Raw genomic sequence first — 26,410 nt, forward strand, 5'->3', positions numbered from 1 at the left:
TCAAGCCCTAGACAAGCCTACACTGATTAGTTTCGGTCTTGGGACAAACTTTTGGAAACTCGGTGCAACCCTATAGGACTGAAAGGGCCCGTAACAAAACTCTGAGGCCACAGAGAAAAACAAGCGAGAGGCACAAAAGCTGGTGCTGCTTTATCTTGATCCCCAGCTGGTGCCGGGGAGCCAGATATGCTTACAGTTTCCTTTCAGTCACCTTTTCTATTAGCCAGGCACAAAATGAAAAAGGAATCATATTTATTTTTGGTGATTAACGACAGACCATCGAATAGACATAAATATCCTTTAGGTGACTATTTCCTATCCATAGCCACCCACCCCCCACCCCCCACCCCAACCCCCCTCCAGGGATAAGTGAAACCTGGGCTTCGACAAATATATTAAAGGCTTTTGGAGAGGGTGCCTCAGAAAATACTGCGTCCCTCAGCGCTCTGAGGTCTCGCGTTGACACTCGCCGGGGCGATTTAGAGAGCGGGCTGTTGGGCCGCCGGGGCGAGCTAGCGAAATGCAAAGTTGCTGCTTCACCGCTTTACCCCATTTCGTCTCAATAAGATCATCCGCCCGCCCTCCGTTTCCGCCTGAGGGAGGTCAGAGAAAGATCATATTTTCTCGCGGGCCGACAGGGCACTGTTTCTCTTCGCCTGTCCCCCCGACGTGCAGCTAGCAGGTCTGGAGCCGTCTGCCTGAGAGACGGCATTAACACAGCAGAGAAAAATGACGGGAAGGAGAGACACGCAGCCGTTGCAGAACAACACTGTAGGGGAGATGTGTACCAAAGTAAAGTGGCCAAGCCGAGGTGTCAATGAAAGAACGCATGTGCAGGGAAAGTATTTTGAGAGACACATGCTCAACTACGGCAGGTGGTACCATACATTGAAAATGATTCTTCTTTATCACTCAGTTCCATGCAGCTTTATTTTAACCCTCTGGGGGAATTAGAAGCGTCCATATTCATAAGTAACACAACACGCTGCATGTTAAAAAAATACAGAATCCTGACCTTTGAAACATCAAATAGCCTACAGTAGGAAACATGGTGAAATTCTAATAATGTTCCAGGGTAGCTAAATGTAGTATGAATTGTAATTAACAATATTAATTAAAAAGTGCAGGAAACAGTCAATTGGTTGCATTTGATTAGTAGGGAACTGGTTTTCTCATGTGCATTTGGCTGTGACCAGGTTCCCATCCAAACTTTTTACGTGGATGAATTACCTGATCATGACCGGGCTGGTGGAGAAAGGAAATTATGGTACAATTTCATACACTCACTGACAATTTGTTCGTTGGAAATGATGGGATCCTTTAGTGTCTGTAAAATGAATGACGCGGTGAAAATGCCTTTATCTGCATGTATTGATGTATGCTAATACCCGTCAAATTGAAGTTAACTTGGGAGTCACTCGATTATGTCGTCCCACTATGACATGGGAAAGCATGCAGTTTATCAGGGCTAAACATAAAAGAAATGATAAACATCACAGGGTCCTCGGATGTGCCGCAGCAGTCTGAGGCACGCTTTCATAGATTTGACGATGTTGCTAGCCGACTAGGAAGCTCCATGCGAGTTATGAATTGGTCAGCATGGCCAGGGGTGCGAGCAGACATCATTATTTGGAATTTCCGAGTGTTAAGCCACACACTAGAGACTCCCTCAGACAGGGCAGGCACCCACCGAGCTAATTGAGAAGGTCAGTTGTCCTCATGCGCACTGACACGCCTGACTTCCTGGGTTGGAACACCAGCTTGGGAAAAAGCAGAATGACAGCTTGGAAAAAGCAGAAAGGTGCCTGTAATTGGGGCCAACAGCTCCCCCCAGGAGCCCAGTATCACAGCAGATCAACCGACAGCACCAGCAGACAAACCAGAACACAAGCTTGATTTTCAGTTAGGACTGGCTATTGAGATACAATGAGATCACTAATTAAATTACCTGTGACTACTATAAGAACTGTGACTCCTTTAAGCCCCATTAGGGCTTTTTTGCACAGCCTAAGGCCTGTGACTACTAGAATGCTTTGGACTCCTAAAAGCCCTGTGACTCCTAAAAGCCCTGTGACTCCTAAAAGCCCTGTGACTCCTAAAAGCCCTGTGACTCCTAAAAGCCCTGTGACTCCTAAAAGCCCTGTGACTCCTAAAAGCCCTGTGACTCCTAAAAGCCCTGTGACTCCTAAAAGCCCTGTCATGGAGACTGACTAAATGGTGTAGCCTGGGCATATGCATGATAACAGGCACAATACAGGGGCACTTTCTCATTCTATCTCTGTGTCATACCCTATCAGGGCTTTCTGTATTAATACAGGTAAATTGCATTCGCAAACACAGGTTCGCCCTCACTGAAATCATAGTTAATCCTATAAATAGACAATTGACTTGAAATTACCTTAAGCTTAACTTCACATGGATCAAATTTCACCACAAGAATATTGAAAGAATGCTAATCGTGGCCATTTCTAAATGATGAATCGATTTCAGAACAACCCTAGATAGTGGGTGTCATGGCTCGCTGAATTAAAATGGAATGACCTGGTGGTGAAAGTGCAGATGAGTGCTTGTTTATCGTTTCAAATAAACATTCAAGGCCTTATTCTGGTGACAATAGGATCAATGCTTGGCTGCTGTTTCACAAATACAAATAAATACAAATAACCTTGCCCTTATTCATAACCATAATCCATAATTTAATAATGGGCCTCTACAATTGGTACATCTCACTTGAATAGGGTAGCAACGACAACCAGTCTGGATTGTATTGGACAAAACTTTTATTAAAAAGTATGGATTTTGGAAAACAAAGAAAGGCACAGGACAATCATGCTTTCACTAAAAATATATACTATGTGTTTTGTTGGTGGTGGTGTTCAACACTGTATCAAGCGCTGATTCAGAGGATTCAGGATATGTGTGAAAAGAATCCGTTATGTTAAAGGGATAGTAAATTAAGAATAGACTTGTGCTGTTGTCAGCTGGATGGTTTAGACATGCCTACTTCACATTAACCTCCCTTGTTACATTGTTATGATGACGTACCTGTCATTCCTAGGTATGGCCACTCTGAGGCTATCAATACACTCCGTTATTTAGCTAAACGAATAAATTAAAACAATACATTCAATGATTCTGTATAATTTCGTGCAAAGACGTTATTATAAAAAGTATCGAAAATAACGCACAGTGAAATAACAATGTAGGTAGGAAGCACTGTAGCGATAACGACAACGTTCTGTAGCCTACACCGTGTTGGCTATGCCGCTCAAGCGAGTATCATTCAGAGACTGCGTTAATAGCTTGTCCCCTAGATGCATCGCGGTCTGACACACGCAAAATAATATTTTCGGTATGCCTTTTAAACGTGTTCAAGCTAAATAATATGTTTTTACCTCTTTCTTCTTCTGGCCTCCCCCCGAATGCAGACATATTAGCAGGATCACCAATAGAGATGCAATCGGCAGGTTGAAAGGGAATCCTGAAGATACCGACGCCATGTTGGAAGATGCTCTAGCTGTGCGACTCGTCTCTCTCACATGTGATTGGTCTACTGGATTGCCGAATCAGGTGATTACCGAGAAATTATTGTGGGTGTTGTAGTCCATAAATAAAGTTAATACTTTAATGTGAAACCGAAATATCTAAATAAATAACTATTATTTATTAGTTGTAGATCAGTCATCTCTACTTATCAGAGTTTTAGTCCACTTAAACACAGCCTATGTTTTGGGCGCATTTGATATAGCAACTGACTCGTCAGTCGAAACTGAGTGATTTATCATCTTTTAGCATCCGAAATGACTAGGTTAGTTAATATTAATCAAATCAGTCAACATAGTTTACCCATGATTCTTAACTGGTTTTACGCTCGTGAAAACATATTTTGTTTGTCTAGCGCATTCATCTGGGAAAAATCCACTCGAATGTTACTTACTCATGGGATATCTAACTATCCCTGTGTTCAATTTCCCAATTACACCTCTCTGATGTTATTTGTCAACAAAAAAGCATGGCCAACTTCAGCACTCGTTATTTCAGATGTTGTTTAATATCACATACAGTTATAGCAGGCCTATATCATTTGATTATTTATTTACTATGAAGTCTGACACATTTGGTCGTTAGCCTTATAACACATACGTAGAAGCTGAATGATCCAGCTTGTTGCTGATCTCAAAATTTAAGGATTTTTATTTAGCTGAATCTGCAAGATAGATACATTTGATATTAGTAAAGAATGTTGAGCTTGCTAGTTTGCTCTGAATATGAGCGCCTATTACATATTCAAAAACGGTGTCTTAAAATGTCCCCAGCCTCAATTCTAGAACATTTATGTAGTGTAAAGATATTTGGAGTATTTATTCTTCGAAACCATCCATCCATCCATCTTCTTCCGCTTATCCGGGGCCGGGTCACGGGGGCAGCAGTCTAAGCAGGGATGCCCAGACTTCCCTCTCCCTAGACACTTCCTCCAGCTCTTTCGGGGGGACACTGAGGCGTTCCCACCCCAGCCGGGAGACATAGTCCCTCCAGCGTGTCCTAGGTCTTCCCCGGGGTCTCCTCCCGGTGGGATGGGCCCGGAACACCTTCCCGGGAAGACGTTTCAGGAGGCATCCGGAACAGATGCCCAAGCCACCTCAGCTGACCCCTCTCAATGTGGAGGAGCAGCGGCTCTACTGAGCTCCTCCCGGGTGACCGAGCTTTTCACCCTATCTCTAAGGGATTGCCCAGCCACCCTGCGGAGAAAGCTCATTTCGGCCGCCTGTATCCGGGATCTTGTCCTTTCGTTCATGACCCAAAGCTCATGACCATAGGTGAGAGTAGGAACGTAGATTGAAACATTTGACAAAATAAAACAGAAAACAACAATAAAGGGGTGAAGCACAAAAGAAGGAAATAGTTTTGGCAATCCTAATGTTTTAGAGTAATATATTATACCCTGGATAGAGTGAGCCCTGAATGCTGGTTAGCAGAAAGCTGTGTTAAATGAAACAGTTAAACTCAGCAAAAATGCCTACTTTCAACCTTTCAGATATAATGGCATATGGCAAATATAACTAGGTTGTGTCCAAGCACCCAAGTGGGCTTAAATGTATGCCTTTGCAAAGCACAAGGTTAGTTCTTTAATATAGCTGGTGATGTCACATTTGCCACTGGTGATTATGTCAAACAGTTATGTCACACTTAACCAGTCATAATGCATGACATTGTTAGACGTGCTTTTTCTTCTTATCCACTTTTTGAAGCCTATTTTTTTTTTAAAAGCCTAAATAGATAGCCTAACAAAGTGTGTCTGTTATATCAACATCTGTTATCAGCTTCTTAGTAGAACCTTCTTGTCAATTTCGTCTATGGTTATAGCCACCATTAACACAATTTATTTTAGTGATAGTCTTAAACGTTGGTTTTACTATTGTTCTGCAAAATATCCGTAATCTATTAAAGTATTTGTTTAGCTAGCCCAGCACCTTTGGCCTAATAGGCCAATACTTCACGCTGCAGTAGAGCCTGATCGCCTATAGCACGTCCCCGACCCTACTAATCTCCCCAGAGACGAAATATTTCAAGATGCTGTTTCACTAACTACCGATGGAGGGCCGTGCTGAAGTGTGCATGTTGTGGTCCATAAGGCGACACTGACTCAGATTCCAAGAATTCTGCTGGATAGTGGGGTAATCTAGAAAGATACCAGACTTGTACAATAAACTAAATGTACATTAAGCTGAACCTGGATAATAACTCAAAATGCACACAAAACTGAACAATCCCATTTTATAAACATCTTCATATGTTCCCATGAAATAACCTATATATTCGTACTTATTTACTGACTTGTGCTTTTGATCACAGATAATGTGTATCGCATCCCAGAATATGTTAGAATCTCATTCAATATGTCCTACAGCCTCTACAGTGATTGCAACAACATTGTTATCAAAATAGTTAGATACATGCTTGATTTGAAGTCAATGCGCCATGAAAAAGACTGCACGTGTAACGCTCTTGTTAAAACAGAATTCAAGCACGCTTCAACGATCACAGATCAACATAAACATGCAAACATAAACTGTTTTGCGTGCACCGAGTTTCAATTCGTCCTTCGTAGCCAGCTGTCAAGTTGGATAATAGCAAAGCCACCGTCGTGACATTTGAAATAAAGCTTGACTAGTCAATACTGTGTTTATTCAAAACGAAATGTTGCAGAATGTTTCGGTCATCATCATATAATAACGTGGCTTTGCGTCCACATGGGCTATTTGTTAGATGCTTGGGCAGTGGGCACTCTTCCTCGCTCTGTTTCTCTCTCTTGCCCACACACATACTCAAAGTATTATGCTGTATGCTATTCATTTAGATTGGTGGTACAGCTAATGGTGCATCAAACCCATTCATATAGGACACATCACATATAGCTACCTCACATACTCACATAGGCTACACGTTGCATGTATAAATAATTATCTCTTTCGCACACGCGCTTGTAACTAGGATGCCCCCTAAACATGTCACCGTGCCGTCGAGTCGTGTCCCTACAGCTATCAGTTAAAAACGAGTCCCAGACTGGAGGGAGCTCGAGGAACTTGCTTCGGCTTGAGCTGGCACAGGCTGCGGTCTGTCCAGGCGAGGTCATCTTCTCGTATAAAAGCTGGTCCGGGGAAATGATTAATTGCCGTGGCAGAAAGAAAGGCCCGATGGAAAGAAAGCCGTGCATTATGATGATAGGATATCCGCTGTAAGCGGCGACTCTGCACTGGCTTAAATTCTATTATGTTCCGTTCTATTCTGAGGATGTGATGTGGACACCCCTTGATAAATCTTCTTCAGAAGGCTTGTATATGTACTAATGGCTCGTCTGAAATGTACAGTAAATGGGTCGTGATAGCAAAGCTAAGGTTTGCAGGTCGCATGCTCACGTCTATTATATTGAATGTCATCGGATATTCAGGCTGTTGTGTTAGGTTATTGGAGTGTGTTTATAATCAAAGGCATGGTTGTTGGATTAAATATATGTATAAAAAATAACTACAGACGTGTAATCATAAACAACTCTCCCTTTCCCTGTCTCCCTCTCCCTCATTCACACACACACACACACACACACACACACACACACACAAATTAAAACTTAAACAGCACTGCGGTTCAGCAGTGATGGTATGCTCTCGGGTCGCCTGCTGATGGGCTTCACACTTTCGTAGCGTTAGGACCCCGGGGAAAGGGCTGGCAAGCAGGGCTGCAGGGGGAGACACTAGATGAAAAATCTACTTTTTAAGTCAGAGACCTGGGAAAGATACAGTCACCAGCTGGCGAAGCACCATAACGCATGGCGACCGGAAAGCCACTGCCCCGCCAGAAAAACTCGCCCGCACATTTTCATTCCTTCTCAGAACAGACCACTCTCGCTCATTTTCCCGTCTCCCTCTCCTCCCTCTATCTCTTAACCCCTCCCTCCGGTGTCTCACACAGACTTTCCAAGATACCGCGTACTGAATTCAGATGCCGTGCACTTCCAAAGCGAGCATCAGCATCACCACCAGAGCGACTCCGGCTCGGATTGTGTATGGAGCGCGTTTTCGTCCTCGGCTGTTTTCGATTCATCTAATTGATTAGAACCGCCCCCTCCCAGTATCACCCGAATAAATCCGTTATCTGAATTATAGCGGCCTCCCTCCAGTTCTCTCTCTCTTTTCCTTGGCTTATCCTATCTTCCAACCGAACAGAATGTCTGTGTATTTGCCGCATGAGGATGTCCAAGGATTGGAACTCATTTAATGGGGTTGCAGTAATTCAGCCTGCCGCCTGTTCCGCTCCGGAGACATGAATCTACCATAACGGAATTTGCTTTCCCTTTGAAAACCGGAGAAATCCAAACTGTTTGTTTGCCGCCTCATGAGGGTTACCTTTTTTGCTGGTCAATAACTGTCGTCAATAGAGTAGCTGTCACCGTCATCGCTTCAATTCCAAACTGGAGAAGTCGTGATCAACGGGAATGAAATTGAGAAAATCACCCGAGGGTTGGAGGACGGGGCTGAGTTTAGGTCGGGAACTACGAGTCTAGATAATTTCAACTTTACGCGCAAGACTTTCTCTTTCTGTATGGACAGATCAACATCACTGGATATCGAGGCTCTGAAGGTACGTTCACTATACAATGAGTTAGATTTTTCGATGGGTATATTTTTTATTATTATTCATTTATTTATTTATTTTTTGGGGGGTGGTGGGGGTGTCTCGCTGTGTGGTGATGGGTGCCTTGGTGCTCGACGCTTGTTACACCATCCAGACCCAGTGCTGTTGTGTGGTGGAGTGACAGAATTTGTGCGTGGGGTGCATTTCAATATCCTGCATAGGAGTTGTTGCTGCACCGGGTGTTCTCTCTCTCTCTCTCTCTCTCTCCCTCTCTCTCTCGGCTGTGTGGATACATTACATTGGCTGAAATGTATCAGATTGGGATTAGAATTCATGAGTGTTCAAACATATTTAACGTGTTTGAAACTGCTGTGTGTGTGTGTGTTGGGGGGGGGGGGGGGTATGCGCAATGAGCCCGAGCCCCCTTCCCTCATTCTCTCTTTCTCCCTCTATTTCTGTATCTATTTTCACCGTCTGCGACCCAATGTTCAATAATAGGATATCGTCTGGGAAGGTAAATACACTCCGTTGCTAGGCCTATGTTCATGGGCTCCAAATATGCTTATTAGGCTGCGATGTAACACATGCGGTAAGTGGGTCAATGAATTAAAACAAATCAAATCACATTGCATAAGATTTCCATATTATGAAGGACAAGTGCTCTTGCAGTTTAAATTGTGTGTAGGCCTATGAAAACACACGAACCGAATGTTGCCCAGTTTGCGCACCGATTCGTTAAACTGGCGTCCATTACCAGTCTCTCCGGTCTCTTAGATACACAGCACGCTTTGTAATTACATTATGAATTGTAACCTAGCCGAATTCCGGACGCAATTTAGTAGGGAGACTATCGATCGGCGTCTGAGAAGTCACGCGGGACTATTTTGACGCCCTATTCAAATCAGTGATCTGTGGCTTGACCCTGGCCAGGCACCTGTTCGGTGATTAGTTTCATTGATCGAAACGATTATTGCACAGATCAGATAATCTACTGGAATTAATACATGGGTGGTCATTGACGTTTGGCTGATGCGTTAATTCACCACATTGATTTCTACAGATGCACGTAGATAATCGCCCCTGACCCGTCCCGGTGACAGGCTAATAGCAATTCTTCTGACAGTTATATATTAAATACTCCTAAATTAATTTGCTCATTTGAAGTTGACTTGTATTGATTTGCTTGAGGTTTATGCCTTGATTTAGCATAGTGAATTTACAGGATTAGATCGTCTATGTAGGCTACGCACACACACCTGAAGAAGGTCTCGTTGGTGTTAAATGGTCTTCATTCCAATGTAAATAAACGGACCATCACGGCAAGCCATACAAGCACACTGTAAAATAGAATCCCACATGATCCCAAACAATGAAATATTTACTTGGAAGTTGGAAGCCATCTGCAAAAAAGAGGATTTGGCCCATGAGGCCACTTCACCACTGTCCCTTGTGCCCATAGCCTGTCATCACTGGCAGGGTTTTGATGACCAATCTGAACTTACAGAGGAACTAAAAAGCCCCCTATTCCTTATATACCACCATATTTTACATTTTAGTCATTTAGTAGATGCTTCTATCCGGAGCCACTTACAAGAGAACTTAAAGTGCCTTGCTGAAATGGGCCATTGGCAGATTTATTTTACCTGGGATTTGAACCAGGAGCCATTTGGTTAATGCCCTAGCTCAGTGGTTAGTGTAATCTGCTACCCCACCACCTTGCCTTATAGAGGCCATCACCTTGCTTTATAGAGCGTTTGAAAAGCACATCAGTTGACTAAGACCCGGCGCTGTTTTTTTTTGTGTTTGAGATAACTTTCTGATCTTGGATCAGGTGTACCCTGTTCATTCACTGTAATACATGAGTCAAGACTGATCCTAAAACAGCAGTATACTCTGAGCTGAGTGCCGGCTCAGGGGCCTTTGTATTGATTCCAGGCTATATACTATTATCAGTTAGATTAATTCAGTCAAGGCTACTTGTGATATGTGGGTACATTAGCATTAGCCATTAGAAATGAGCATTAACCATGCGCTGTTGTTCTGATGGAAGTGGCATATGTGCTAGCTGTAACAACTGAGGAAAGAGGACCCTGGAAGTGGTCATAGCTTTAGTTGTGGGAAATAACCCAGTGAACAGTGGCATCTTACCCGAAAGGGAGCCATGGCGATATAGTCTAATTACCAATTCTGTTTAAGCTCTTATCCCAAGGCAAATGAGTCAGTAAAACTCAGAGGAGTTGATGACACCCCCTCCCGCCCCACCTTGTCTTTTTATTTTTACATGTACACCAAAAAGAAAGTGCAATTCAATTTACTGGAAAGCTTTCAGAGACTGATACTCTGGGAAAAGGGTATACAAAGAGTTTGTATACCATTCCAGATGAAAGAATGTAGTGGTGGTGGGGTATTCACAACTCTTGCTAATAAATCAGATTGTATTTGAACTAATCAAATATTTGAGTGATTATTACTTTTTTCCAGGGAAACATAGTACATTGACTTATTTAACGTTGGTTATCTGTACTCGACCTCAGAAGGTCCCATGACAGTTAAGAGAATAGTTTTTGTCACAATCAATGCATTCTTACTGATCTCTGGGAAATATTTCGGTCTGGAAGTGCATTAAGGGGAGTCCATCATAACTGAGCTAGCTAATTTTAGCATTGCTAGCAATTGTTGAATGATTTTGTTAGCTACTGACAGCATTAGCCTACCTAATGTCTAAATAAAATGGATGACATGATAATTGCCTTTTTGGCAATATCATCGTATTTCCAAACCCCTACAGTGTAATTAAAAAAAAAACATTCAGAAGCCCCTGCTTTACGTAATTTAACCCTGGCCATCTTTGACCCTCAACGTGGCTCCAAAGTCTGTAGAATTCTGACCACAATAGCAGTGATGCAACCAAGTGACAGAGGTGAAATCCTTTAAGCTTGACACGATTGTCTCCCTTTACTCCTTCAAAAATAAAATAAACAAGCTCTTATCTGACAACCACACCTGCTCATTCCCCTATCTGCATGTATCCCATGGAATTTATTTGAATTCATGTTTATTTTTCAATTTGCAGGTAGGCCTATATCTATATATTTTTTTAATCTTACATAATTTATGTTGCTTTATTCTCTGGGTCCGCATCCTGTGGTTAAATCTACTTTTGAATCTGTTGTTTTTTCCTCTATCAGCAAAGAAGAGCCTAAATAAGATTCACCAGTGCCCTACTCCGTGTGTGTGTGTGTGTTTACATTGCCTGGACCCTGATTCCATCCAAGTAAGTCTTGTCGACTGACAGCGTAGCGCGCCCTGTTTGTGTTTATGAGCGATGCCCGCCACCCCCCTCATCCGCCGAGCCCTCCGGTGACAGTGCACGGCTGGACAGTGTTCCAAAACTACCCTGCCGTCACTTTGCAGCTTGCCTCCATTCATTCTACACTTAATTAACTGCGGCAGCCCGGAAAGGGCACTAGGATTAGAACACATTGCTTCAGCTGCGCCAGCGCGCCGCGGAGTATCAAATAATTAACACAGGCGATATTTGCCGAGGAGGAAACCGTTGTGTAGAACATTTCTCGCGGATAGCCTTCGGCGTGTACCTGGGAATGGCAGGCAATTTGCCCATGTGTGTGCACGTGTCAGAGTTAAACACCTCGCGACGGCAGGAAAAGGTTAATGCTGCACAAGGGGCTTTGTTCCGGATTGTTTCGACATAATGAACTAGGTGATGCAAAAGTTATTGACGCATAAAACGCGGCATTACACCCCTACAGGCCGGTAATGCCTGGACCCACTCTTACCACTCTTCCTTCCTTTATTTTACCATTCCAGTTCTGCTGGGTGACTGTTTCAACCTCTCTTATTTAACGGTTGAAATTGAAATGGAGAGTGACTTTAATAGTTGTTTAATTTACACCATAAATCACCTTATTATGCTATTACTGCTCACATTATTATTGCAATATTCCAAGAAGCGTTTTATAATTGCTTCAATTGTTCTAGCTGGGGTGGCAATGGAGACAATGAGACGCTTGCTACATTGTTGGCACCTGTGCCCAGGGACAGGCCTGGATAATCTTTGAAGGATGGTTCTTGATTCCGCTAGTCTCTGGGACTCTACTTTTTTAAACTAATTTAATCTGTTTGTCCCCATTTTTAGACTCACTTTGAAGTGTTTACCACTTTCTTTTCAGGACAACGTGGGGTGTAAGTGGAACCCTAAACATCCTGACATGGCTGTTGATATCATTATTAAATAAATGATGTAATTAACATTTCCTTGACACATTTCAATGTTGTTTAACCATTCAGACCCAACAGAAGTTTTTCGAAGAATAAGAGCAGGCCCCTCAGGACCCACCCTTGTCTCACGCAAAATCCTTGTTTCATCACGTACGAATGCGGAAAAACTAGCCAAAGCCAAACAAAACAACACCAGAAGTCCGCTGCATAAACGCTAAAACACGCTAGCACTTCAATGGGACTCCGTCTCAGTCCATGCCCTAGTTTTGCTCCTTATCTCCTTTTTGGCTGACATCTGGTGTCCTGCGTAGTGACACAAGTATCTCTCAGGTTGATACATTTCTACGGTCACGTCGACGAGGCGCCAAAAGCTGTGGGCCTCAACGAACTGCCGCTCTGACTTAGGGAGTTCAGCGGGCACCAGTCTCCACACGATCACCCTAACCAGCTAATGGAGAGTGAAGTTTGACCCCGGAGCACCAGCCAGTCGAGCCTTTCCGAGTGACAAACCGCTTTGGTTGCGCAGACACAGAGATTGAGCTGTGTATTAGGAAGCGTGTGTTTCTATTAGCTCCGGTATGAATGGCCCTGCACGCAACCCCCTCACCCCCCCCACCACCACCACCACCTGCCCTGACAAGTTAATAACAGTCAGATCTCAGGGCCGGGCGGAGGCCCAGGGAGCATAGTACGACGACGACTCTGCCGCGCCCACTCAAGAACGGCTCTGACAACTCATCATGAGCCAAATGAAGCAGCGGCTGTAAAGAGGCCTGTGCGGGACTAAAATAAGGAGCCCTGCAGATGGTGACGGACGAGTCGGGGTGATTGAAAAGGGCAGGGAAAGAAGGGGGCCTCCCCCGCCTCGTCCTCTTCTCCCTGGGCTTAGGCCTTGAGACGATGTAGGGACGGAGAGAGGACACAGAGCACCTGAGAGCAACGATGGGATGATGGAGGGAGTGACTCAGTAACAGTCCAACCTCTTCGTCAAGGTCTGAATCATGGTTGGGAACGGGATTTGGCTGAGACATAATATGCCTGGTCAGAGTCATAAATGAAAGCCCAGAACAGCCCACAGGGCATAAATGTGTTTCCTGTTTCCATATTGTCAGGCAGCTTACACAGGAAAATAATCTCTTGTAGAGGGTTTAACAAAACCAATGTTGGATTTAGGTTTGGCAACAAAGTGTTTTTTACTGGTAAGGTTAAGGTTAGATAACTCACCACATTTTCTGGTTTCTAATGACTACCAAACCATGTTCTGGCCAAACCAGTTCCCTGCAAAACCACGTCCAGACAAAATCCTGTCCCGTTCTACCATGTTCCGGACAAACAAAATCATGTCCTGACCAAATCAAGTCTACTTTAAACCAGGTTCAGACAGGTCTAATGACCTGGATTAAGTTTCTGGGTCATTAGTTCATTAGTTAGTTTTTTTCTCTGTTACATTTTCTCTGTTAATTTAATCACCCCAACCATGTCTGCTGTCATCCAAAATTGAATATAACTGGAGATCCATTCAAAGCCTAATGGTAGCTTTGAATAACCGCATATCTTTTCTGGATGTTGCTTTTTTGATTGGACATGACCTTAGATTCAATCTAATCAAGGCTTGTTTTCTGTAGTGGAGCATCAGGATTGAAATGTCAGAGCACATTGGTCTGGCTGATGTCCATATACTCAATAAGGCTTAGACCCCGCCCCCCCATATACACAGTCTGTTTGCACCAACCAGGGTCGTTTCTCTTCATGAGGTTCTAATTTGAAATGTCTTCCTGAGGTGTGTTGGCCATGTTTGTGTGGCCATTTCTTCTGTGTCTTGGTTCTTGTTCGTTTTGCTAATTCTCCACGTCTGGGATTCTTGTGCTCGCCACCTCTGCAATGACCTGAGAATATTTAAGCGATAAAAGAAAACGGTCTGTATTTGTTTGCGTGTTGCACTACTTCTAAAATATTCCCTAAAGGCTTTGAAGACACTTCTGTCACATTTTATGTCTTTGTTAACCAGAGAAGACTATATGACAAAAAATGTCAGTCTCAGAAATAAAAGGCATTGCTAAACAAAATGCAAATTGATGCAAATACCAAAACATGTTTCCATTGTAGATTTATCAAGGTCAGGAAGAAAGAATTTGAAATTACCTTTTCAATCAGAGTTACTTTATTGGAAAAACAGTATGTTTTTTGTTTTTTTTGTAGATGCTGGAAGAACCTTGGCAAGAGTTTTTCCTACCAACTCCAAATATGAAAACACAAGCCAAAAATCAATAAAAGAAGTATATATTTTATATAAAATATATATTACTTGGTGTGTTCTTTTCTCTTTGAATAAATTGAAGTACATAAAGATAAAAGGAAAAGACATTCATGACCCAAAAGAAAAACAAATAAAAACAGAACAGAAAAGACCCACCCCTCCCATCCCTAAAGTGTGATGTCAAGGGCTTGTGTGTGTGTGTGTGTGTGTGTGTGTAAAGGGGGATTGGAGGGGGGTGATGGCACAACTGAACTCCCTTACTTCCTACATTTCAGTGTATGCTCTAATTCAGAGCAACTTCCACTGGCAATTTGGGTTTAAGTACATTGCTAAAGGGCACAACAACAACTTTTTCACCTTTTTATCGGGGGGGATTCCTCAACCCCTCTCTCAATTCTCTGACAAAGTTTTTCTATAAGAAAACTGTAAGGAATCAAAAGGACAAACATAAATCACTGGAGCATCCCTTTGATGTGTTCCAGATATTCTACTGGTCGGTGTGAATGGTGGCTCGGGCCCCTACCAAATTAAAGATGGCTGCCGAGGTTTCTTCATCTTCTTCTGCTTCCTCCTCCTTCTCCTAACACTCCTCCTCCCATATTGATTCTCCCCACCAACATGAAAGGCATTGTACTGGTGCTGGTGGTTTGATGTTTTTGTTTTGCGTCTGTATCTGATGCTTTGCAAGACAGACATTTTTATTTCATAAAAAGTATTTATATCCTAGCCTGGTTGAAACGACTCTCGTTCTTGATAGCGCAGCGAGAGCTGTGACTCACCGGTCTGGACAGGAGCCTATTAGAACTGCAATATTTGGTCAGAAAATGTGTGAGCGTTTTGATTGGTTTCTGTTGACTAGCTATTTCCATGCGCAACTCTGCAAGCTTTCTTATCATTATGCTACACCAGAGATTTTGGAAGTGAACAGTTTTGTAGTGCTTTAGAAAAACATATAGATCATTAATTTAATTTGTAAAGGGATATCCAATCAGCTGTGCATATTCCATTCTTTATCAATGCCTCTGGCAAACAATATAAAAACAGCATTTCTAGTCAGGATCGGAGGTCCTTGACTCAGGTGTCAGCCAGACTATTTATAGTCCCCTTGTCCCCACTTTTTCTACCATTACCAATTCTGTCAGATCCAGCTGTATCTACGGGCCTTTGTCATGGCAACAACTCCAAATGGATTCGGGAGAGTTGAAATCATGGAAAATCCCTAGTTCAGTACTAAAGTTAATCTGGCTCCTAGGCTGCTGGGGAATGTACCATGAAAGAAGCTTTAGGTGCTAATTGTTTACTGAATCTGTCAATTTGTGCTATGCCTCGTTTGTCTGCCATTAACTACTGTATAGCCTGCTTGTAACTGTGCAGTGAATGATGCTCCTGGCTAGTCAAACCATTCATTAAGACAATGTTGAAACATCAGTTCATGGACAAGTCAGTGACAAATTGTTTTGTCGGATTCCAAATGCAATAAAGGGGATTTTGCAGATTTTTGATCTATTCGATTGCGAGTCATTGGAATTTTGCATCAGTAAAGGTTGTGTCTGTTCCATAAAATGTCCTGCTAGTCAATGTAGTCCACTGTGCCTCTGATCCATTGATACGTACCTAGCATTCCATAGGATTTATTAACAATATGTCAAAGCATTTTCATTTACAGTACAACGATTCCCTTCAGCCCAGATCGTTACCACTCCACTCAGTTGGTACATCTGTATACTCACTGTCAGTCAAGGTGACTTACATAAAGCTCCTCATAACGATCTCAAATGTTAGCCATTTATTCGGCTGCATGATATTATAGCCAAGGCCTTAGTTAAAAGATGCAGGTATTTCTCAAGGGCACAATACTGTATGTTTTACTGTATACTGTAAGTACATAATACAACATACAATATCTCAAAGAAAACAACTACAGTCATATATGAAAGAATAAATACATCCACTGGAAAGTACATTTCTTTCTTTTTTTTTTACTTGATGTAGCCGGTTCCTGTGACTGTCCATGAGTCTTTCACATCAACTGGGAGTAATCATTGACTATTCTTTACAGTACTGGTTCAACTGAGATCAGGTGCATGTTTGGTTCAGCTTCAGGTTTTTAACAGATGGCCTCACATTCTCCACTAGAATTCTCTGGTACAATATGGAATTCACAGTTGACACAGTTGGCCAGACCCTGAGGCAGCAAAGCAGCCCCAAACCATAATGCCACCACCTCCATGGCCTTATGGTTGGTACGAGGTTATTCGAAAGCATAATATATTGGCAATATTAAGCTTTCACCAAACATGGTGCCTGGCATTGCGACCAAACAACTCATTGACTATTTGTCTTTAACACCTTTGACTTATCTGTCCAGATCACATCCAGTAGTTTATACCCAGGTGTTTTCTAGCAAACACCAGTCATGTTTTGATATTCACACAAACATGTAGTCCAGGTTTTTGCTGTCTTTTTCTGAGAGTGGACTCATGCACATCGACATTGATTGTGGCAAAAGAGTCCTTTAGATTCATTGATATAACCCTGGGGTTCTAAATGACTTCAATAGATTATTTCAGTCAGCGCTTGGGCTGAATTTAGTGGGATAACCTGTCCTATGTAGAAAATTGTTTTGTTAAATTGGGATACATTCAACAATGAATAACTCCACATTACATTATTCTCATCTCTGAGACCGTTAGATTGCTAGCTAGAGATACATTTTATCCTCTGGACACAGCTTTAAGAAAGTTTCACCAGAACAGAATAGTTCGTACTGGATCAATTGTAAACGACATGTTTTTACTGCAACCCGTTGGAAAGCAATGAGACTTTATTCTCCATCCCCCCAGGGAGTCTGGGCTCAACGTGTGTGTGTGTGTGTGTGTGTATGTGTGCGTTTGTGTGTTTATGTGTTTGTTTTGTAGCTAGGTGATTGCCAGTAAACATCTATTGGTAAAGTAGACCATCACTCAGTATGTGACTGTGAGCATTGAGAGAGAAATTGAAAGATGGGAAAGGGGGATATTGAAGATGGAGAGAGAGTGAAAAACTGGTGACAGAGGATGAGCGAATGAGCGAATGAGGGAGAGAGCTGAGAATGAGATGGCAGAGGGGGAGGGAATTGGATGGGAGATACAGTTAGAGAATACCACAAATGTGAGAGTTATAAAAAATTATGCGGGAGTGAGCAGGAGAGAATAAGCTGGTAGAAAGAAGGGGGGGAATAAGACGATAGGGTGAGTTAGAGAAATAGATGTCAAAGAGGGGGGAGAGAACCGAGTGGCAGAGAGAGTTAGAGAATGAGAGGGTGGAGGGAGAGAATTGGACGGGTTGATGGAGGCAACGCGAATGGGAGAGAGGGAGAATGGAGTTGCATCTGCTTGGGTATTGTCAGCCGTCACGCTTGTCAGCAGTGCTCTGATCTCGTCTGGCTGATTACCTCTGTGCCGCAGCCACTTCCTTTGAAGATGGGATAGACACAGACAGACAGACAGACGGACGCGCGCGCGCTTTCCTGTCATCCTCGAGTGACGGGTCAACTCTTTGCGGGCCTGATTAGGGATTGTGTACGGTTGGATGGGGTGAGAGATAAAGAGATGGTGGGTTGAGATGGAAGAGCAGAGTGAGGGAAGAGGGATGAAGGAAAGGGGGAGAGGGAGAAGGGAGAGCTAGCAGAGAGAAAGAGACGAGCTTGGGGAAGATGCTTGTCTCGGACAGACCATCAGTATGGCCTGGATTGCTAGCTGTGTGTGGGACGTCCTCATGTGCACCATGAAGGTCCATCACAGCCAGTGGGACTGGTTTTACAGGCCTGTCATCCTGATCACAGCAGCCTGGTTCAGTCCATTGATTGTGTTACTCTGTTAGTCATTACGGCTGGACTCACAACCCTAATCCACACACCTGATCTGGCTGGCTCAGTGATTACAGGAACACTGTATCGGACAACTCTAACACAGAGAAAAAGAGAGAGAGAGAGATATGTTCTGTATGGACTCAGTGTACATGGCCTTTCTATTGAGAGAGGCCTGTTCTTGAGCGGAGACAAGCCAAGGGCTCACTGCCAACAAAATGAGGTGGAAACGGAGCTGCACTTCGTAACCTGTCAAATGTATGACTGCGTGTTTATGACTGGATCACAGCGGTTAGATTTGAAACCAGTAGCCATGAGAAAAGGCCAACAGTGGAGAGCATGAACAACCTTGTAGAACGATATTGATCTCTTAATTAATTTTCCCATGTCATTAATACACAATGTCAATAATGCTTGATGTTACGGTGTTTTGTCCTTTTCAAACTTGTATATATAATTAAATTCAAATTGAAGAGAGAGAATATATGACATTGTAAGGGTGGCAGGAGGTAAGAAGGGAAGGAAAGAGGAAATAAAGAGAGAAAGCCCACAAAATTGAAATTGAATTGAGAGATGGAAAGAAAGAAAGAGAGAGATATAGAGGAGAGAGAGCGGCGACCTGTCATTGCTGCCAATGCATGGAGGTGGTCATCCATAAAAGGTGCAATGTCACCCTGTTGCTTGGAGACAGCTGGGCTCCCCACATGGGGTGAATGGGGGTGGATAGTGTTGAGGAGATGGTGGAGGACAGGTGAGGAGGTGAGACTGAGACGGGTGAGCAAGAGAGTGGGAGAGGAGAGGGCACTGTGGGATAGGCGAGGGTTAAGGGTCAAGGAGGCACAGGACGTGGAGCGGGGGTTCTCAAATATGCAAAGACACGATACACTGACAAGTCGCTTTGGACTGAAACCTATTTAGAAGGATCTCTGTAGTAATTGGTAGTGCAATGCTGTAGCAAGCAAGCGCTGCTAAGTAATGATGGATAATGTGGCTTTTGCAAACCCAAGATAAAAAGTCCTAGATAACATAAGTTCAAGATGAAGCCCTAACAAGATTTTACTTCTCCCACATCGTCCATTTAGTTAATAATAGACCCGAGGAATAGACAACCAAAATGTCAGATGGAACATTCTAGTAATAAGGCAGCTGATTCTTCCTTGATCAGTGTATTCTACAGTCATCGTAGTCCAAAAGTAATGATTCTGTGAAGGAGGACTTGTAGGTGGGATGGATGAAGGTCTTTGGCACATGGTCAAAAAACATTGCTCTAACCAAGTGCATATTTTTAAAATCTGTCATGATTTATTCATTGTAACCTGACCAAAATTTCAACATTGAGTGAAATACACATACAATGTATAGCCTAAGTAGAGGCTAATGGTGCCGGGGGCAATTAGGAGATTTGTAATCTTTCTCCCACATGTTTCCATGACATTTCCATTGTTTGGGTTGAGTTCCTTTAACCTGCATGATTTGAGATGTTGGTGATGTTTTTCAGTATGCTCTAGAACCTTCTAGTCCCAAAGCATGGAGATGTTTTTTCTGTGACCAGAATAATCTAGAAACTTCTAGTCCCAAAGCAGGAGATGGTAACAGAAAAAAACATCTTGGTGCTTTGGGACTAGAAAGTTCCAGAATATTCTGGTCACAGAAAAAATTATATTCTAGAACCTTCTGGTCCCAAAGCAAGATGTTTTTTTTTCTGTGACCAGAATATTCTGGAACCTTCTAGTCCCAAATCACCAAGATGTTTTTTTCTGTGACCAGAATATTCTGGAACCTTCTAGTCCCAAATCACCAAGATGTTTTTTTTCTGTGACCAGAACATTCTAGAATCGTCTAGGGATGTCTACTGTCTATTCTATTCAGGCCTGGCAGGCATATATCTGTGGTGTCTGGGAGTGGAGAGGAGGAGCTGAGAGGAGAGGGTTCATGATTGGGAGATGATCTATACGGCCCTGTCGGGGGACGACTGCCTAAGCACACAATTTCACTTAGCATTCATTTACATTAGACAGATGATATTCCTGCCGCATGTACTGAAAATATGTCATCGGGCCGATGTAGCGAGACCGCTAGGCTAGCATCTTTCTCTCTCCCGCTCTCTTCCCTTCTCCTCTCACTTTTCTCTCTCTTGTTATATTCTTGTTCTCTCTGCTGTCTTCCTCTATCAGTCAATCTCCCTCGGCCACACGCGCCTTTCCTTCTCGCCCAAATTTCTCTCTCTCTGCCCTCTGTCTTCCTGTCTTGTTCCTCCCCACTTTCCCCTCCCTTTTTTTCTATCGCAGCCCTGATATAAACACACACACAGAGTCGCGGGCAGGCAGTCGTGACAGTCATCAACCATGGCCCTCTCTTTTGCCAAGTTCCTGTCTCTCCTCTTGTGCTTTGACTTTTCCCGGCTTCGGATCAATGAACACGGTGGGGGGTACTCTCCATCCATCCATCCCTCTCTCTCACTCTGCTCTCTCTTCTGTCTCTGTCTGCCCCCCCCCCCCCCGTGCCCTCCTTCTCTCTCCCTCCATTCATCCCCCTTTCTGTCTCTACCCTGAGGCCCTGGTGTGATTGAGCTAATATGTATCTGTTACTGCCAGGTTTGCCAGTGGCAGACAGAGGCCGGATATCTCGCCATCCGTCCCCCATCAATACCACAGAGATCTGGGCCTCGTCCCAGCTGTTACCAAATTTTCGAAACAGTTCACTATTTTTCCACCAGGGCTCACAGGTCTCTATAATGAACTATGCAAGAGATTGACCAACGTAATGTTCTCCGTGTTCTACAGTAAGAACCAGCGTTACATGCTTTGGCTCAGTATGTCTCGTATGCCTGATCGACGTTCCAAACGGGTTGGGCCGCCCCCCAAAAGGTGCCTCTTGGCTAGCTCCGTCTGAAACATTTTGGGCTGAGTGTGCTGGGAGTTCGGTGTGTGTCCTAATCTCCATGAGCGCTTGTCGTCGACAGGAAGGTAAGGTTGTCCACCAATGTACTGGGGCAGTGCCAGGTGGAAGGTAAGGTTGTCCACCAATGTACTGGGGCAGTGCCAGGTGGAAGGTAAGGTTGTCCACCAGTGTACTGGGGCAGTGCCACATGGAAGATGGCCCTTTGGCAGCACCGGAAGAACCATCCGACGGCAGACAACCCAAACACCCACTATCCGCGCTGGTGTTCCCGGTTGTGTCCGTTGCAGTCGCGGGCTGCACCCCCCTGTGTCACTAAATGAGAAGTGTGCTACTTCTCCCGAGGGCCCATAGGACTCAGGTCTGAAATAGGACTCTACAAAGGCTGTAGGGGGACATTTGGAGTGTGTCCTTGGTCCTGGAGACGTCGAACACTTCTTTGGGCACTGGATGATCTGTGCAGCGCGACTGCAACATCGATCACCTGGAACATCCCCAGTGAGGGTGATCTAAAACGATCCAGGGCCTGATTATTTCCCTCTCGGGGGCAGTGAGGTCTTCATCTTAGGTGGGACAAATCACCTCCAATGGCAACATGGTGTACATTACTGTACAACGCCGAGCCTGGAGGTGCTGCAGAATGACTCCTTGTCTACCTCGCCACGGCAACGTAATTATTTAGCTCAAGAGGAAACGGCGCGGCGGCGAAGCTCCCAGTGTCCTGTACTCATATGGGTTTACAACGCTAACAGATCGCCGGAGGCAGACAGAAACAGAACGGAGCACGAGGAGGGAGGGGGAACACGGAGGAGAGAAGGGAGGGAGGGGAGATGGGAGGGGGGAAGAGAGGGGAGTAAGGAATGAACACGAGATAGAGGTTGGGTGTGTGGGAGGGATGGAGGGAGGCACCCCCTCCCTCTCTTTTCCTCTCTTCCTCCATCCCTCTTTGCTCTCTTCATTCTCAGATGGAGGCTATTTCTGCTCCAATCCGTCATCCCTCTTCTCCGCTTCCACCAGGGAGATGAAGATGTTCTCTCTCTCCCCAATTCATTAGCCTGTGACCTTGGATGTTTCAAATCCCGAAATGTCTCTCCCTTCCTTTCTTCCTCTCTTCTTTCCTTTCTTCCCCAGCCCCCGTTTTAAAATCACATTTGAGAAGAGGCCAGACTTTGTTCCAAAGGATTGTTTTTTGAAATCATGCCGTGGCAGGGAATCTATCGTGTTGACTGATTCTTCCAGACACCTAAGAACATCCCTTTCTTTTCTTCCCGCGGGCTTTTGAGAGATTCAAAGATTTGCCTGAGGTGTCTTTATATATCTCTCCATCTTTCTCTCTCTTTGTTTCTTTTCTCCCTCTTCCCCTAAGTAAAGAGTTCCAGATTCACAAGTATGGTGAGCTAGGCCCATCGATGGAGGGCATGTTGATCACAGTCTGTCGAAGGTGTGGCATCATTTATAAACAAAAGAAATCCATTGCACCTCTCTCTTCATTTCTTCCCATCATCCTCAGTGGTCCTTCAATCATTCTTCATTAGTTAGTACATCCTCTTTTTGCCGGCTGCGTAAGCGAAGCCGGCCAAGAAGAGCGAATGTCTCTTACTCACTGACTGACTGAGTACGCCTTGTTATATAGCGTAGCGGTAAGAGAAGTGGCGTTGCAAACTATATGTCCCGCGTTCGTGTATCTCCTCGAAGCGTAGTACACATTTTGAATTATTTTCGTATAGACAAAATCTTCGCTGGCTAAAACCTCCAGTGACTACATTATAGTAAGTCTGAAATAAGACAGTTACCAGTTATTTTGCGACTGTTTCTGGTGGATATCTAGTACTTTGTGGTAGTAGTAGTGATCCCTAGTACCTGGTGGTAGTAGTAGTGATATCTAGTAACTGGTGGTAGTAATAGTGATATCTAGTACCTGGGGGTAGTAGTAGTGATATGTAGTACCTGGTAGTAGTAGTAGTAGTAGTGATATCTAGTACCTAGTGGTAGAAGTAGTGATATCTAGTACCTGGTGGTGGTAGTAGTAGTGATATTTAGTACATGGTAGTAGAAGTAGAAGTGATATCTCCATCCAGGTGGTAGTAGTGATATCTCCATCCTGGTGGTGGTAGTGGTGATATCAAGTACGTGGTAGTAGTAGTAGTGATATCTCCATCACGGTGGCCGTAGTTGTGTTAGAATGTAGTACCTGGTGGTGTTAGTAATGTGGAAATCTAGTACCTGGTGGTTGTAGTAATAGTGTTATCTAGTATCTGGTGTTTTTTAGTAGTGATATCTAGTAACTGGTGGTAGTAATAGTGATATCTAGCATCTGGTGGTTGTAGTAGTGGTGATATCTAGTATCTGGTGGTTTTAGTAGTGATATCTAGTAACTGGTGGTAGCAATAGTGATATCTAGTACCTGGTGGTAGTAATAGTGATATCTAGTACCTGGTGGTAGTAATAGTGATATCTTGTATATGGTGGTAGTAGTAGTGGTATCTAATATGTGGTGGTTGTAGTATTGATATCTAATATGTGGTGGTTGTAGTAGTGATATCTAGTATCTGGTGGTTGTAGTATTGATATCTAGTACCTGGTGGTAGTAGTAGTGGTATCTAATATGTGGTGGTTGTAGTAGTGATATCTAGTATCTGGTGGTTGTAGTAGTGATATCTAGTACCTGGTGGTAGTAGTAGTGGTATCTAATATGTGGTGGTTGTAGTAGTGATATCTAGTACCTGGTGGTTGTAGTAGTGATATCTAGTATCTGGTGGTTGTAGTAGTGATATCTAGTACCTGGTGGTTGTAGTAATGATATCTAGTATCTGGTGGTTGTAGTAGTGATATCTAATATGTGGTGGTTGTAGTAGTGATATCTAGTACCTGGTGGTTGTAGTAAGGATATCTAGTATCTGGTGGTTGTAGTAGTGATATCTAGTATCTGGTGGTTGTAGTAGTGATATCTAATATATGGTGGTTGTAGTAGTGATATCTAGTATCTGGTGGTTGTAGTAGTGATATCTAGTATCTGGTGGTTGTAGTAGTGATATCTAGTATCTGGTGGTTGTAGTAGTGATATCTAGTACCTGGTGGTTGTAGTAGTGATATCTACTATCTGGTGGTTGTAGTAGTGATATCTAGTACCTGGTGGTTGTAGTAGTGATATCTAATATATGGTGGTTGTAGTAGTGATATCTACTATCTGGTGGTTGTAGTAGTGATATCTACTATCTGGTGGTTGTAGTAGTGATATCTAGTATCTGGTGGTTGTAGTAGTGATATCTAGTATTTGGTGGTTGTAGTAGTGATATCTAGTACCTGGTGGTTGTAGTAGTGATATCTACTATCTGGTGGTTGTAGTAGTGATATCTACTATCTGGTGGTTGTAGTAGTGATATCTAGTACCTGGTGGTTGTAGTAGTGATATCTAGTATCTGGTGGTTGTAGTAGTGATATCTAGTACCTGGTGGTCGTTGCAGTAGTAGTCATAACATATCCTAATTTGTGCTCTTTCTTTCTCACTTTCTTAACTTCTCTCACTTGCTCTTGATTTCTCTCGCTCTGTTTTCCACTCTTTCTTCTTGCAGTGGGTTGATAGACCTCAGTGAGATTGCTGATGACCGTAACACCTTAAGACGAGAGCACCTCTCCACCTCTCCCACTCTCTCTCCCTCTCACCCCACTCTCTCCCCCTCTCTCCACCTCACCCCACCTCTCCCCCTCTCTCCACCTCACCCCACCTCTCCCCCTCTCTCCAACTCACCCCACTCTCTCCCCCTCTCTCCCCCTCTCCCCCCATCTGTCTCATTAACCACTCCCTCAATCTCCCATTCACCTTCTAAAATGTTTTCTCTAAAATTATCTCTCCATTTATGTATTATCCCTCTCGCCCCCCCCCCTCCGTTCATCTCTAGACCTCTCTCCCTCCTCCCACTCTCCATTTATCTATACACCCCCCCCCACCCCCCCTCCGTGTGCCCACTAAAACCAGTGTTTGAGAAATAGAGAATGAGAGTGCTGTTTCTGTCTCTGACACCCTCCCTCCTCCCTCCTCCCTCGTCCTCCCCTCCTGTTCCACCCCTTCAGCCTAATTAACATGCTGCTCTGCCAGGGCCCGGCACCCCAATGGCACCCTTCTCCCTTCATAGTGCACTCCTCACGACCCGTAGGGCCCTCGTCGGAGGGAAGTGCTCTATGTGGCCGATAGGGTGCAATTTGGGACACGCTCCAAGAGAAGCACTGACCTCAACTTAAGCGGCGACTGGAAATAGAATCCATGTAGTGCCTTAGCTGCTGTTCGATGGCCGCCCCGAGCTGCCACTGCCTCCTACGCCCTTCGCTCCGCCTCTCCTTCCACCTCCCTCTCGCCCTTTGTTGCTTTCCATTCTCTTTTCATCTCCCTCCCTGTCCCTTTCTTTTTTTCTTCTCCTCTTCGTTCTTCTCTTCTCTCGCTCTGCTTCTCACTCTCCTTTTCACCCCAATGTCACTCCTACACACACACACACACACACACACACACACACACACACACACACACACACACACACGTCTCTTTTGGAGATGGGATGACGAGGAAGAGGCGTGTGAAGAGAGAGAGGGAGGCAGAGAAAACAAGTTTCAGATTTTCGAGCCCAGATTCCCCTCTCTCTGTTTGACACAATCACGAGCGCCCTTTGTTCGGAGGAGATAAAAGACCTTAAAGTCTGGCATTGATCCTGGCTGTGCTGGAGAGAAAGGTGCTGAGCCTTTTAGCACACCCAGTGTGTACACCTGTGTGAGGGAGACAAAGAAGGTGTGTCTCGTGATTGGACTGACCAAGTGTGTGCGATGGTTGATCACAGAAGTATGTACCTCAAACCATCTCTGGTGTGTGTGTGTGTGTGTGTGCGCCCAGAGACAAGCAGTAGGTCAACATTGTGTGGAGGAGCAATTTGTATTAAGTGCCTTGCTCAAGGGCACATTGACATCTACTCCTCAGACCAAAGCCTTGGCTATCGCTCAGGTACACATCAACCGCACATGAAAGTATTGTATCCTATCAACAAAAATAG

General features: G+C 44.0%; 2 protein-coding genes across 3 annotated transcripts in view; one reads left to right on the plus strand and one right to left on the minus strand.

Annotated features, from left to right (window-relative positions):
• Window positions 1-3,526, minus strand: part of tusc3 (tumor suppressor candidate 3) — an 88,809-nt gene extending 85,283 nt beyond the window's left edge. For both annotated transcript variants that reach the window (XM_020043611.2, XM_010888452.4), the window contains exon 1: window positions 3,396-3,526. In XM_020043611.2, the coding sequence (XP_019899170.2) occupies window positions 3,396-3,500 (105 nt within the window). In that variant the 5' untranslated portion in view covers window positions 3,501-3,526. The remainder of the gene's footprint in view (window positions 1-3,395) is intronic.
• A 3,803-nt stretch (window positions 3,527-7,329) lies between these two features.
• Window positions 7,330-26,410, plus strand: part of LOC105021021 (zeta-sarcoglycan) — a 197,856-nt gene continuing 178,775 nt past the window's right edge. Inside the window, exon 1 of the mRNA XM_010888450.5 lies at window positions 7,330-8,139. Within this exon, the coding sequence (XP_010886752.1) occupies window positions 8,101-8,139 (39 nt within the window). The 5' untranslated portion in view covers window positions 7,330-8,100. The remainder of the gene's footprint in view (window positions 8,140-26,410) is intronic.

Source organism: Esox lucius, chromosome 25 (assembly GCF_011004845.1).
Source record: "Esox lucius isolate fEsoLuc1 chromosome 25, fEsoLuc1.pri, whole genome shotgun sequence".
NCBI classification, from domain to species: Eukaryota; Metazoa; Chordata; class Actinopteri; order Esociformes; family Esocidae; genus Esox; species Esox lucius.